The 14,913-nt window shown below is 31.3% G+C and overlaps 1 protein-coding gene and 1 long non-coding RNA gene across 2 annotated transcripts; one reads left to right on the top strand and one right to left on the bottom strand.

Annotated features, from left to right (window-relative positions):
* Nucleotides 1-521: 521 nt before the first annotated feature.
* LOC135266451 (uncharacterized) lies at nt 522-1,776 on the bottom strand. The gene is made up of 4 exons (XR_010334489.1): nt 1,588-1,776; nt 1,470-1,538; nt 1,244-1,295; nt 522-1,198 (listed from the first exon to the last, which is right to left on the bottom strand). It is a non-coding gene; the product is annotated as an uncharacterized LOC135266451 (long non-coding RNA).
* A 3,364-nt stretch (nt 1,777-5,140) lies between these two features.
* LOC103314503 (choline transporter-like protein 1) lies at nt 5,141-12,782 on the top strand. Its single transcript, XM_008200765.3, has 12 exons — nt 5,141-5,401; nt 5,696-5,794; nt 5,851-5,919; nt 5,975-6,026; nt 6,073-6,190; nt 6,244-6,439; nt 6,497-6,587; nt 10,391-10,511; nt 10,562-10,785; nt 10,853-11,016; nt 11,069-11,152; nt 11,200-12,782. Exons 1-12 carry the CDS (start codon nt 5,378-5,380, stop codon nt 11,353-11,355), a joined length of 1,398 nt encoding a protein of 465 aa, XP_008198987.2. The 5' UTR covers nt 5,141-5,377; the 3' UTR covers nt 11,356-12,782.
* The last annotated feature ends 2,131 nt before the right edge of the window (nt 12,783-14,913 follow it).

Here is a 14,913-nt window from a genome sequence, read left to right as displayed (position 1 = left end):
ATGTAATAATTGTGAAGCCCCAAATTTCGTACAACGCTCAAAATATCCGAATAAACATTTTCCCGCCATTTATGGTTACTGTTTTCGACCTAGCTCAGTGGCGCCCCCAACGGTAACTTTACTTCCGAATTGATACAAACTCAGAGTGAATATTCTAGCGCCTACTGCGATTTTCTAAAAATGACAAATTACAAATGGCAAAACTTGATTTTTTCAAATGCAACACCTTATACAGGGTGTTAGGAAATGGCTTTGCAATATTTCGTATGTGAATTTGTCATGATCAGACGAGTTAATAACCTTTATATCATTTTTGCAAAAAGCGCGTACTTTCATCAGAAATTTTTATTAACCCACCTATTGAGAGCCACTGTGTGGGTTATGGTAGTTTATTAGCATTTAGTTCTTTCATTATATAAAACGGAGACGGTGGCGCATGGGCATTTTGAGAATTTTACAATGACACACGTTTAAACTTTTTAAAAAACACCAAAAATTAGTAAAGCCTCCGCCGCCTCTATTGGAAAATGACCCTCAGTCTCTTTCAGAACTAAATTCCGACCATAATCCGGTAATTTTCAAAATTTCTAATCTCCGTAAAGATAACGACAACTGACAAATAACTTCTTTCAAAAATACCAACTGGCACAACTTTCAGTACATAGAGCAGATCAAAATTTCAATAACGAACAAAATGATATTAAAAGGCAAGTTGAAGAATTCATAAATCAAAATCGCGAGCAGATAAATTCACAACACTATCTATCACGAATTTTAACAAACCCAACTAAAATTGCAGAAATAATTAAAAAATTCCCCAATAACAAAGCCCCGGGGCTAGACGAAATCGAAAATAAAGTAATTAAAAATTTTTCACGTAAAGCTTTAGTACAGTTAACAAATTTAATTAATGCAATGTTCAAATTAAATCATTATCCCCAATCTTTCAAAATCGCAAAAGTAGTACCCATTTTGAAACCAAGTAAAAACGCGCAATTACCGAGTAGTTACAGACCGATTAGTTTACTTTCTTGCATTTCCAAAATTTTCGAAAAGGTGATTCATTTTTACCAAAAAAATGGTTTTTACCAAATATATCCTATGCCTACAGCTGTCAGTAAGACAACACCTACCAGCATAGTCCAAACAAATACGTCCACAAAATGGCGAAACCAATATAACGCCGTATCAGAAACCCCTGCAAAAAGTGCAAAATCATTTTACTCGATTTTATTAGACTTACCAAGTCCAAGGCAGCAAACTTTTACCACTATTCCCAAATTGTCGATAAACTCCTGAAATATGGAGATACGAAAAATATTTTTTGACAGCCTCATCAGAAAATATCGATTTCCACCCTCAAAATATTCCAAGGAAGTGTTTTCATCCCTCGGGGGGAATAATGTACTTTCATGGAATATTTGGAAGATGAGAAATAACTAGTACTACTTTAGTGTTCAGAATCCTACTTTAAAGTCATATCCATATGCAAGTCTGCTTGTATCCGAAGAACATAATGTCCACATCATTACAGTCATCTACAATTTTGTTCAATTTATTAAATACACTTATTTATTATCAAATTACCAAAATCACAACACATGTTGCAAATGCGATAGGGAAGGGTACGTCGGTTAATTTTCTTTTTTGGGAGAGACCAAGGATGTCAAAAAGATCCACAGACGACCGAGGCGTCTAAAAAATGAGTTAGGTTTTTTTGCACCAAAAAAAGGGAATACACGACAGAATAAAACATTGGGTCACAGAATGAAAAACGGAATAATTTTATGGGAGTTACCCTATTTTTTAGCATAGGTACTTTTAAATACAGGGTGTTGGAGAATAGCTTAGCAATATTTCCTATGTGAATTTGTCATCATCAGACGAGTTAAAAATCCATATATCATTTTTTCAAAAAGTGCGTACTTTCTCCAGAATTTTTTATTAACCCGGATGTTGAGAGCCATTGTGTAGTTTATGTTAGTTTATTAGCAGTTATTTTTTTTCATTTCAAACCAGGTAAAAACGCGCAATTACCGAGTAGTTACAGACCGATTAGCTTATTTTCTTGCATTTCCAAAATTTTCGAAAAGGTGATTCATTTTAGACTTAGCACAATTCTTCAGAAAAATAAAACAATCAACGATTGCCAGTTTGGATTTAGATATTCGCGAAAACAAATACGGCGCTTTACGCAGACGACACCGCAGTATATGCGAGCTCCTTTTCGGCCCAAATAGCGAGTAAATTCAAATTCATATTAACTAATTGAAGAAATTTTATGACAAGTGGAAAATCAAAATTAACGCGGAAAAACACAACAAATAGTATTCACACGCAAATTCACGGATCATAAAATTTGGGATAAATTACGGGTGTACGATAAGAAAATAACAGACGAACCGCACGTTAAATATCTCGGGACGTACATTGACACACGTTTAATTTTTTTCAAAAACACTAAATACTTAATTAGTAAAGCCTCCGCCGCCCTTAAAAACATGTACTCGCTTATGAATAGAAACAGTAAACTCACGCCACAAAATAAAGTGTTAATGTACAAAACCATAATTCGACCAATTTTAACATACGCCGCCCCCGTATGGTGTCACCTCTCGGACACTGCCTTTAAACCGCTGGGAGTTTTTTAAAATAAATGTTTAAGATTATCTTTGAATGAAAGTCGCTATGCTAAAATTGTCGATCTGCAGGAAAGATCGGCGACCACTAGCCTACGCGCATTTGTTAATAAACTTAGCAATAATTTTTATAGTCATCAATTAAAGTTCAATAAATTAACTCGTAGAATCACTAAATTTAGAAGTTACAACACGCCCTTCAGGCCAAAACATAAACTATCATATCAACATTTGAGCATCTACGATAAATAAACTTCCAGCTGGGCCTCAAACCCCTTAGACTGATCCATGGAATTTTATTCTCGTGTGATCTGTCAAAGTCTAACTGAAATGAAACAGCCACCAATTCAGTTGATTTAACGTCGGAAATCAAGGATCGACCTCTAGTTCGCTATGTGGTCCACGAATTTCCAAACGCACTTTTTGTATATTTGTAAATATTTTTGTAAATAAGTAGGTTAAGTTAAATTAGTTAAAATTTCACAAAATAAATATTTTCAAAAAGTACAAAACTACAGGACTGGGGAGACCTCTGGTCCACAGTCGCGCGCTTCGGTGCATAGCTTAAGTTAACTTAGGTAGGACGCGTAATTTATGGCTCGGCGGGTCAACAGAAAAATGGTTTTTGTACTTCTTTCCCTTAGTTTAATGATAATTTTGTTATGCATGTTAGTTATAAGAAAATTCCATATTGTATTAATTAGTGTAAGGCGCCTTCAGCGCACCAATAATTGTTTGCACTACAGGTTAAGCACGACTGTGCATGAACCTGTAAATTATAATTTGTAAATTAGGTTAAGATTTCTGTGTTTGTAGGATTTCTGATCCTTTGTAATTGTTGTAATTGAATAAACGCTGTTGAATTGAAAACTGAATTGAGAATTTTTCAAAATTGTGGCCAACATGCTCATTTGTGTGGGAGGTTCGAATCCCGGTACTGGCAAAAAAAAATGTTTTTTTTTTTAATTTAATAATAAAACACAAATTTACCTCTGCTTTGGCAATAATATTAAAAATCACGCTGGGACTTTTAATTTCTGAACGGTTTTTTAAGGAAAGCTATGCATTTTTGATTTACATAAATTTTGTTTAATCGATTTGCCTTGCCATTCTCTATCTACCTTTAAATTTTTGCTAAACTATTCCCTAACACGCTGTATTTTATTGCATCATTTCATGGCATTTTTATGAGCTTATTGTCGATATAAAGTTTGTGGGGTCTAATTTGTAAAATTTGTGAGATTTTTGCGAAATTAATTGATGGTTATGTGTTAATTAAAATTTCAATTAAATTTAAAATCATAATTTTCATGTCTTGATGACCGCTGTAAAATAACGTTTGGCTCAACATCTCAACACCCTGTATATGTATCCACTGGAATTAGCTATATCTACTGAAATAGGGTTCGTCAAGTTTTACACTCAGGCACTTTTCACCTCTTTGTAATTTATATAAAATTCTAAAAAAAATCGTATGTGATTTTATTGTATAGAAGAACGATTTGACCAATTTTTAAAATGATTACTTGTATGGTGTGTTTTTTTCACTTTCGCGTAGTTAACTACAATCTAATGTCAACGATTTTTTGTCTATAGTTATATTTTGAGGTAGTGCATCAGTGTCTAATTAAATTTTCGAGAAAATGTGTCGTTGATTTTTAATTTGCGTTTTGATATGGGGGCAGCTTTTTTCCCATGAATTTTGGTAAAATTGTAAATCACTTCCACAAAAGGTCTCCATCAGGGTGGTGGTTTTCAAAAATTTATTGCATTTGTCGTAAAATTGGCACGCGATCATTGTTGGGTCTGAAGGTTGAGGCAACTGGTAAGAATTTTTCAGGCCCGGATTACCATTTATTATATCTGTTTATTGCAAACGGAATGTTAATCTTTAAATTTGCGGCAAGGGTTCATGCGAATTGTAAACGAAGAATTTGTTTCTGCTTAGACCAAAATAGTCATCAATTTAAACATCTGATGTAATTTTTTAATAAAAACATTTTTAACACTTTGGTGTGCTTATTCCGCTCTTGGTTTTAAAATCGCTCGATGGGACCATGCCACTAGTTGTACAATTTCTGCAGTCATTACTGTTATTGGGGTAGGTAGTGGGTCCTTTTGTAGCGGAGATTTATTACTATTCAATCTTGTCCCTCATAAATTAGACTGAAATTCCCCATGAATAATATCAAAATGGCTTTTAATCCAATTCTAACGATTTTTTTCAAGTCAAATTTTTGCAGAATAATTTTATTTCGTATTTCCCATCCATTGATGTAAAAAACAGCAAATGTGATTTTTTGGTCAAATGGTTTTTTTCTTTTTTATTGGACAAATGAATCAGTAGAAAAGAAATATTTTTTTCCTAGCGAGATTGGATATCAGTGCAGTGGAATATATTTATTTCATATTTTTTTTCTCTCTTCTAAGAGGTGTAAAGTGCCTGAGTGTAAAACTTGACGAACCCATACATTGCATTTCTAATAGAAATGTTTGTGCTACGCTGGTAGCATTTACAAAAATAAAATCGACCTGTTCAAACGCTTTTCTGAAATATGACGAACAACGAGGATATGAATTTTGTGCGTGACTTTTGATTGAGTCAGTGTACATGTGGTATAAACAATAATAGGGTGTGGCTGTGATTTATCGTTCAACAAAAATTATAAAACAAGTAGCAAAAGTATCGCGACAACAGTGTGTTTGTTTTCAACGAGTAGAAGACTTTCCACGACAAAATGTACATTAAACTGCAAAAAATGGTAACGTACGACTAAGCATTAACTTTAAACAAAATTAATGGAATAACATGAAATTTAGAAATCTTGTTTATTTTATATTTTAACAAAAATAAAATACACTGAGTACTGACACATAAAAACCATTTGAATGGAAAATAAATACATACCACTAAACTAAAATTTAACGCAAGCAAAAATATTTTATTTTCGACGAAGAAATGTCAGTGTGGAAAAGAAGCTATTTCGTATTATTAGCGTATTGTTATTTGTCGTTTCTGTTCTCTTTGTAAAACCATCAAGCTGACTCATTTTTAGGTGCCTTCGGACCTTTTCATCAATCTTGGCCTCTGCCAAAAAAGAAAATTAACCGACGTTCCCATGCTTATAATTTTTGCGATATGTGTTGCTATTTTGGTAATGTGACAATAAATAAGTGTAGTTTAGTTTAATGTATTAAACGAAATTTATAGTTGATCATTGCTATGATATACACTATATCTTCTTCGGATATAAACGGTACGAATGGACATGTCTTGAGAGTAAGATTTTGAATACCAAAGCAGTAAACTTTTTGTTTATAGCAACATATTTCAGGTATTAATTAATAACTCGGGTTCTCTAGCAATAGGTTGCTGCATTGGACTTGGTAAATCTAGTAAAATGTGGTGAAATGATTGTGTCAATTGTTACAGGTCTTTCTCTTATCGCATTATTTTGCTTTCGCTATTGTGTGAATGTATTTATTTGGACTGTGTTGATAGTTACAGTCGTACTAATGTTTACGAACGTAGGATTTTCTGGATACTTTTGGTAAAAATCCACAATGTGAAAAGTACATTTTGGAACAAAATTGATTCTTATAGGTATTGCTCGGGCGAACTGTATTTAAACTACGAAATCACTAAGCTGATAACGTTCATTATTTCAACATTTGTTTTTCTTATTAGTACAATATTGGTTCTAGTGTTGAGAGAGCAAATTAAACTTATAATCGAATTTTACAAAGAAGCTATGAAAATACTATTTGCTATGCCTCTAATTTTTCTGGTACCTCTCTTGGTAATTATTTGACTTTACGGGTTTTTGGTAATGTAGGTACAATTTTGGCGTTTCCAGACATTCATCTCCATCTCGGGGATTTTTGCGTTATTCTGTTACATAACTTTTCCAAGGATTCCAATGAACGACGCTGGAGAATTTTATCACGGTACAAGCAGAACATATGACTGAGCGACATATGGAATATTCTTTTTTTTCGCTATTTCAATATTAATAGATCTTGTCGAACTGACAGTACCAAATTTCGGCTTACATACAAGAACTGGCATTTAAGCCTAATTTAAAAACAATATCATAGTATATTAAAAAAACAACTTTCATAAGACCAGTCTTAAAACACGAATTCAGTTTCAAAAACGTGGCGTTAGTCACGAGTTTTTTGAAAGAATGAGTGCTTTAGGGTCATATGAAACGGTTTTTTATACTATTTTTTGTAATTTGTCCCTTTTGGCGTTTTTAAACAAGAATTGTTATTTTAGTCGATTTAGGAATTTTTGTGACGGTTGTTAACATTTTTGAAAGTGAAAAATTGATTTAAAATTTTTGTTTTATCCAAATTTTGTCAAAAATCAAGAGTATAGACGCTAACGGAGGTAACTTGCATGAACGCCTCCTGAAATATGTGAAATTAGCAAAAATACGGTCCAAAGTTGCTTCTTGACAACCTAGAAATTTTCGTAAAATGTTTCGTTAAATAATGACTATTATGACATGGCACTTGACGTTGCGTGCTTTACACGACATCGCAGAGAAGTGCGACAAAATGCCTTATAAACGAGATATCATACAGTATTTTTTCTACTTCGCACTTTTTTGTACCAAAAAAATTAATTTCGAAATTTAGGGAATCTTGTGGCAGTTGACATCATTTGCGCGCAGACATAAAGTGCTATTAAAAAAAAGTTATAAAATAATAATTACGGAAAAATATATTAAAAAAATTAACTTAACAACTAGTTCTTTTGCAAAGTAAATAGTTTAGGTACAAAAGGCTTGGTTACATACGTTTGCCCAACACAGTACAGGATTTCCAGTACAGCTAAGATCCCGTCTTCTGTAGCTCAGTTATTAGTAAAGTTGGACTTTTGATATTTTGTAGACGTTATTTATACTCTAGGGCGTATTTTAGGAAAATATTTTTGATTATACAGAATTTCCCAAAAAAGTATTATGTCAAAATAATATATTTTTTTAATGGCAAGCCATCATTTTTTGTGCTTATTAGGATACCTTTCTAATTTATTACATATCCCGTTTTTTTCGAATTGGTGCAAGGATTACTTAAAAAATTAAAACCAAAACAAAAAAATAGAAACATTTCTAGGAAATTACTAGGTGCGTGTTGACCAAGGTCTAACAGGTCTATGTTATGATTTACGTTAGGGTTGTAAAAAGAAAAAATGTTCATTTCTTAATTCTGCATTGAATGATATAAAAGTAAACAGGGGTTGCTATTTGAAATAAGCAAAATAAAAGGCTCTAAAGTTTAAAAAGTTTGGAAATAAATTGTAAACACCCTGTAGTATAATTCGATCAATCAAAAGTAATTAATAACTTTGTTTAACCTTGTTCAAGACGTACACACTAATAATGTAATCAAAAAAGCACTGTTTCTATTTTTATTAATTTTTAAAACTAAAGGTAAAAAAAACGATTTTTTGGTTTTTATTTTTTTAATTGTAATCCCTGAACCGATTAAAAAAAACTTTAGAGACATGTAAGAAAAAAAGCCTAAACACAATTTTCTTTACGCCAAACCATGAATTTACTGTAAAAGACTTTGTAACGCACTTTGAATTTTTCCAAAAGATTCGCTGTGGTATTTTCTACTAGTTGCGTAATTTCTGGCGGAGTTTCAACAAATTCTTTTATGAGGTCACTTTCACTCGTTTTAACAATGAATTATTAATAGTAATTAAACCAAAATAACGCCAATGTAACGTCTTGTGCATTCAACAATGATAATTATTGATAATTAATAAATGTCAAATTAATTTGTCGAAGCTACTTGATTGATGCTTTGTCATAATAATTGATAAGTATAGTCGATTTTTTTTATAATAAACTGTCAAAGACCCGTCAGGTTTGCATTATCACAAATAGTAATTTTTTTAATTAAGGTTGGTATAATTTTTTACCTGGCAAATTCAATTTCCAAATTTTTCTCCAAGTTGTCTCCAATTTAAAATACGTACAACAACACATTTAGTTATTTTAGACCACCTTTAGACTTTCGAATTAGCGACTAACACTAACGTCCAATTTTCAAAAATGTCAAATCTGGTGTTCAAAGTGTCAAATTCAGAATACAGCCAGTTTCAAAAGTGGTTGGACATGAACTTTTAGGGTGATGTTCTCTACCAGAATTTTGACACTTACAGTTGATTATATAAAAAATGAACTACAATATACTGTATGTTATAAAAATCGCAATATCAAGAAGGAATTAGAATTTTTTGACGAAACTTAGCACAAATGGTCGACTAGCCGCGAGTAATAAATGATTAAAATTTGAACGATTTTAATCAAGTAGCAAGGGAGTTTTTAACATTTAAGTTCTTTTACCGGCTAGTGTTATTCTTTTTTGGACTATAAATAGAGGTTTTTCAATTAGTAGTTTGGATAGAAATTGATGTACCATTAAGCAATGTTATCAGTCATGGACTGGAGAAGGCCCAGGACAGCTCGAAAGAATAAGCATACCTTAAAAAAACAAATGAAGTCCAAAATGGTCGTCTTCGGAAAATGGTTATAACTTAATTAATTAATTAACTTAAGACAAATTTTTGCCTAATGGCTGGATTTAAAGATCGTTTTTTATCACTTTGGACTGTTTACCATGGAAATTGGTCATTTGGACTGTTTCCTGTTGGTTTTTCTTGGTATGGGAGAAATGGGGAAAAAAGGCATATCTAAGCCTGGCCCCTCAAACCTTTATTCCGAAACACAACGCGTTTCGACCATAATGCGGTCAATGTATACAGTGTATATTCTCACCTGAGGGTGACCACTTTGTGGATGAAACACGTTGTCTTTCCAAATAAAAGTTTTAGTGTGTCAGGTTTAAGCTGTGTTTTTGCTCATTTCTCCCATACCTAGGAAATCCAACAAAAAGCACTCCAAATGACCTAATTCGATGGTAAAAGTCAGAAGTGACGACCTTCAAACTCAACCATTGGTCAGAAATTTTCCTTGTACTTGAACTATTGCCATAATCCGAAGATGACCATTTTAGACTTCATTGGTTTTTTTAAGTCTGCTTTGTCCTGAACCTTCTCTAATCAATGACTGATAACATCGCATAATAGTACTTGGATTACTCTTCAAACAAATAGCGATTTCTCTGAATAAAAAAACACCTATTCGTTTCCCAAAAATTGTGCTTTTTTAAAGTTTGTTTAATTGTTGCTAATTTCGATTTTGTCGTATTTTAGGCATATTTTCGTTTTCAGAACACTTAAAACAAAACGAGTTTAAAAAATATAACTTCAAAAATTTTCAAGAACGCAAAAAATTGGGGGAACAACACTTGCTGGTAAAAGAGTTTAAGTGTTAAAAACTCCTTTACCACTTGATTAAAAACGTTCAAATTTTAATCATTTAATACCTGTTAATAGTGTAACATTTGTGCCAAGTTTCATTAAAAAATTTCTATTCCTTCTTGGTGTTGCAATTTTTACGACACTGAGTTTATATTACGTGCTAGTTTTTTCTCCCGAAATGTGACCTAAATTATAAATACTATATCTGCAAAATAACAAAAATAAACTACCCTGTGTAACATTTAATACATATTTTGGTAATGTCATTTCGACAACTGAAAAATCTATTGAAAAATAAAAACATAAGTTTCCATTAAAAAATGTCAAAACTTGAATCAAGTTATTCTTTTAAAAAAACTGACCTCTTCGAGCAATTTGCCACAACAAAGTTTTATTAATTATATTCCAGATACCGGTGTGATTTATGGTAGGGGACTTGTATTGATAATGTTGTTCTGGATGGTCGAGTTTGTATTAGTGTGCCAACAAATGGTTATTTCGGGTGCCGTGGCTACTTATTATTTTACACGGTGACTCCCAATTAATAATAAATAATACATTGAAATCTTTGCGTTTTCAGAGACAAAACAGCTTTGGTTTCACCGATCTACAGCAGTTTTTACAATTTAATTCGGTACCATCTTGGTACCGTTGCATTTGGTTCCCTAATAATGCCAACTATTAACTCCCTTAATACAATATTTCGAGTATTGCCGCGAAAAAATTGTTGTGCATATATTTGCTGTTGTACATCAATGGAAAGAATATTGAAATATACGACTTCGAAGGGATTTATCGCCACAGGTGCGTTAACAACACTGTCAATTTTTTTATCTTTTGATTCTCAATGTTACCAACTTAATTTTTTCAGCTATTTGTGGACAACCCTTCTGCCGATCGGGTACTCGTGCGGTGAATTTAATCGTCGGCAATTTATTAAGTGGTGTGGTAATGAGTTCGGTTGGAGGCTTCATGTTTTTCATGATGAATTGTTTTGTGCTTTTTATTACCGTGATTATTGTTGGTTTTCTGGTGGTGGGACCACAGTTACTATATTTTTTTTTTGTAGTAATTTGACGTATTTCAGATATTTCTTCGTTTTAATCCAACTATCGTAATTTCACCTTTGTTTGTAGTTATATGGACTTCCTGTATCTTTGGTGTAGTCAGGGTAATAATTCAATTTTCTTTTCATTGTTCGAATTATTTTTTTTGTAGATTACTGTAGACACAGTATTCATCTGTTACTGTGAAGATTACCGCCTTAACAATGGTACAAATGAACCATTTTATGCAACTGTGGAGCTTCACCAAAAGCTGAAGAAAGTGCAAGACTTCACAAAGGGTATTGAGGAAAAGGCATGTGTTTTATAAATTTAGGAAATTAATTGTGAAAATTGTATTTTTTGTAATTGTAAAAGTCGTGGATTATTTGACCACGTTTTTAGTTTAACTTTTCTAACAATTTTATCAATTGTTCTTCTCACAAAAATATATTACACCTTGCTTTTTTTCAAACCTTGCATTAATCTATTCATTAAACAACTATCAAAAAAACATCTTGCAACAATGACTGTTTAAAAATCATTAAAAGTTTGCACTCGGGGCTTGTTTTAAAAAAATCGCCTTATACAGGGTCGCTAAAAAGTATGGATACAGTTAAATATTATAAAAACTATTCATCAAAACTTTAAATTAACTAAAATTAATTTAATTAATTTAATTAAAACTTTAATTAAAATTTGGTATATGCTTAAGAGTATATAAGTTGTATCTTTTCAGATGTTTATTAAATTTCTATCTCCATTTGTTCTTCGGATACAAGGCTAATATGATTTTTTTTTAAATAGCAACAAGTGTCAAATTTAATATTTTTAAGAAGAGCATTATTTTCTGAGTTCTATGGTATAACACATACAGACCTTGATTTAATCGAGACTTAAAAAAAATCGAAAATTTGGAAAAATGTAAAATTTTATTAGCCTTGAAAATGTTGTCTTAATCTATCGTTAGCTCATTAACCAAAAAATAAGTAAAATTTAAAAATGATTGTTAAAATAACAATTTTAACTGAAAAAGAACATGTTTTAATTAAGAAATTTTAATCACGAAATACTTGATTTTTATGCTACAAACGAAGTTAAAACTAATTTCCACTAACTTCTTGGCTTTCTGTCTCCATGATAAACCAACATGAGAACTTTTTTCGCTCAGTTTTACTTAAATGTACCATTATTAAACTAATTATTGCACCCAAGTTTGATTTTTGGCTAATATACAAGTAATGGCTATCGCTAATAACAGTTTCAAAGCTAACTTAGCTTTACTGTTCCAGAAAATTTTTGAATTTTAATTTTTTTATATTTTAATAAAAGTAAAGGTGGGTATCATGTTACATCATTGAGTTCAGAAAATGATGCTTTTTTAAAAATGATTAAATTTGACCCTTCGTGCCATTTAAAAAAAATCAAGTTAGTCTTGAATTTTCAAAATAAATGACGATAAATATTTGAAAAATCTCTCAGATGATAGAATTTAAACATTTTTAACTGTTCCCCAAATTTCAAGGTTTTCTGTTAAACCGTTTTGAAAATATTTAACTGTATCCAGGCTTTTTAGCGACTCTGTATAAAAGAAGGTGTTGTAGTGTAAGAATAAAAGAAATATTCTAGATTAGCGAGTTAGTAGTAGTAGTTAGTTTTATGAATATGTTAATTAGTGTAGTTTTTTGTCAAGTGGTAGTCTACACTTTTTCCTACCACAATGTAGTTGAAACGAATAAATCTTTAGTTCAGAAGAAACCTTATTCTTTATGTTCGTCCATTACCCACTGCAGAGTATTGAAAAGTGGGGAAAAGTAGCAAAAAAATGACTTTTAGTTATTACATTCTAATGAAGTAATGAGTAAAAATCAAAAGCCACATCGTAGACATAAAATTGAGTCATGCAAAAGAATATCAGTTTCCATTTCAAGAAAAAAGTGAAAATTAGAAAATAAAACGACCAGTGAAAACATTCTTAAAATCATATATAAAAAAATCTGGAGGTACAAACCTATTTTGTAAACTTCTTCAGTTTTCATTATTATTTAATGTTTTCATCTTTCACTTTAAGTAATCGTTCACTAGCGAAATTTACTGCCAGACTTTAGCAGTTTTTTCAATTTAAAAAAAAATAAGATTCTTAAAAAAATCACAATTTGTAGATGTGCCAACACTGGGAATTATTTCCTATGAAAACGTTTCAAAAGCAATTTATTTTTATTATTAATTAAATTCAATTGCATTGCCACATATCATTTATTTAAAATTCGTTATTTATCAATAACTTTAATACAAAGAATTTTTTTACTATTTTTACCATTATATGTATCCACTTCTCTACCACACACCATTGAGTTGGTGCGCCAGTTTTTGAGCACGCTGTATATATTAGTTAGTAGTAATCCCCAAAGATAAAGATAATAATAACAGTAATGTAATAATCAATTTTTGTTAAAGTATTACGAGTAAATTAAAAAAAAATAAGTAAGCTTAATAGCTATAATTTTTTCAATGGTTCCATTATAAAACTTCGTTTTCCACCCTTCAAATATTCCCCCTCGGGAGAAATTAATTGTAATAAATGAATCTGCTTATTCTAAGAAGCAGATTCAAACTGAATGGCAGTTGGATTTTATGTTGGAACCATCTTTACTTCTGATGTTGGAAACCCTTATAAAACGAGTATTTTATGCTATTTTGTGTTCCCCCTTTTTCTTATTTTAATTAATTTTTTTTGTCGTCTAGGAAATTTTGTGTCAGTTGGTAACGGTAATAAATAAAAAATAATAAATAATAAATAAAAAATATATAAAGAAGAAATGATGATTAAACCGCTCGTACATGTATTCCACGCATTATCGATGAAACTCTTGAAAACTAAATATCCTAACGACTCCTCAGTATACAGGGTGCTCAAAAACTGGCGCACCAACTCAGTGGTACGTTGTTGAGAAGCATGTGTGCATCACGGGAAAAATCGTGAAAAAATTCCTAAAGTCATATTTAAAAAAATCTGGAGCTACAAACTTATTTTGTTAACTTCTTCAGTTTTCATTATTTTTTAATGTTTTTATGTTTCACACTAAGTATTCGTTCCCTAACACAATGATGAACAACTATTTTTAAATTTCCCATCAGACTTTAGCAGTTTTTTTAATTTAAAAATATTAAAATTCATCAAAAAAATCACAGTTTGTAGATGTGCCAACGCTGGGAATTATTTCCTAGGAAACCGTTTCAAAAATAATTTATTTTTATTGTTGATCAGATTTTCTTGCGATTACGACTGTTAGACAACGTTGCCACATGTCATTTATTTAAAATTAGTTATTTATCAATAACTTTAATGCAAAGAATTTTTTTACTATTTTTACCTTTATATGTAACCAGTTCTCTATCACACACCATTGAATTGGTGCGCCAGTTTTTGAGCACGCTGTAGACGTTAATAAACGTATTAACTATTTGAAATATAAAATAATAAACACTATTTGAAAACATGCTTCCTTCCCATACCAACGTGTTTTAAATTAAAATATTCCAACAAAAAAATTTGAATAACACATGCGAAAACGCTTAAAGTTTAAGCTTGTGTTTTCGCACTCGTATTATTAATAACTATAATGTGATCTTATAAGTAATAAATAAATAAATACTCATTATAAAATGGGTATTTTATCGCTACTTCTATACCAAGGGAGGAAAAACATGGATGTTCTCCCGACGATGAAGCATCGGGCAGTAATCATCTAAGGGAAAGCAAAGGCTTACCTCCAATGTTACATATCAACACATCTGATTTTTTTTTTGATGTCTTTATCAGAAAATATCGTTATCAGAAAATATTACATGACAAAACATTATTTTCTCTCTCAGGAGTAAAATGAGG

The sequence above is a fragment of the Tribolium castaneum genome, chromosome 1, assembly GCF_031307605.1.
Source record: "Tribolium castaneum strain GA2 chromosome 1, icTriCast1.1, whole genome shotgun sequence".
Taxonomy (NCBI): domain Eukaryota; kingdom Metazoa; phylum Arthropoda; class Insecta; order Coleoptera; family Tenebrionidae; genus Tribolium; species Tribolium castaneum.
This window is presented reverse-complemented; position numbering and strand designations above follow the sequence as displayed.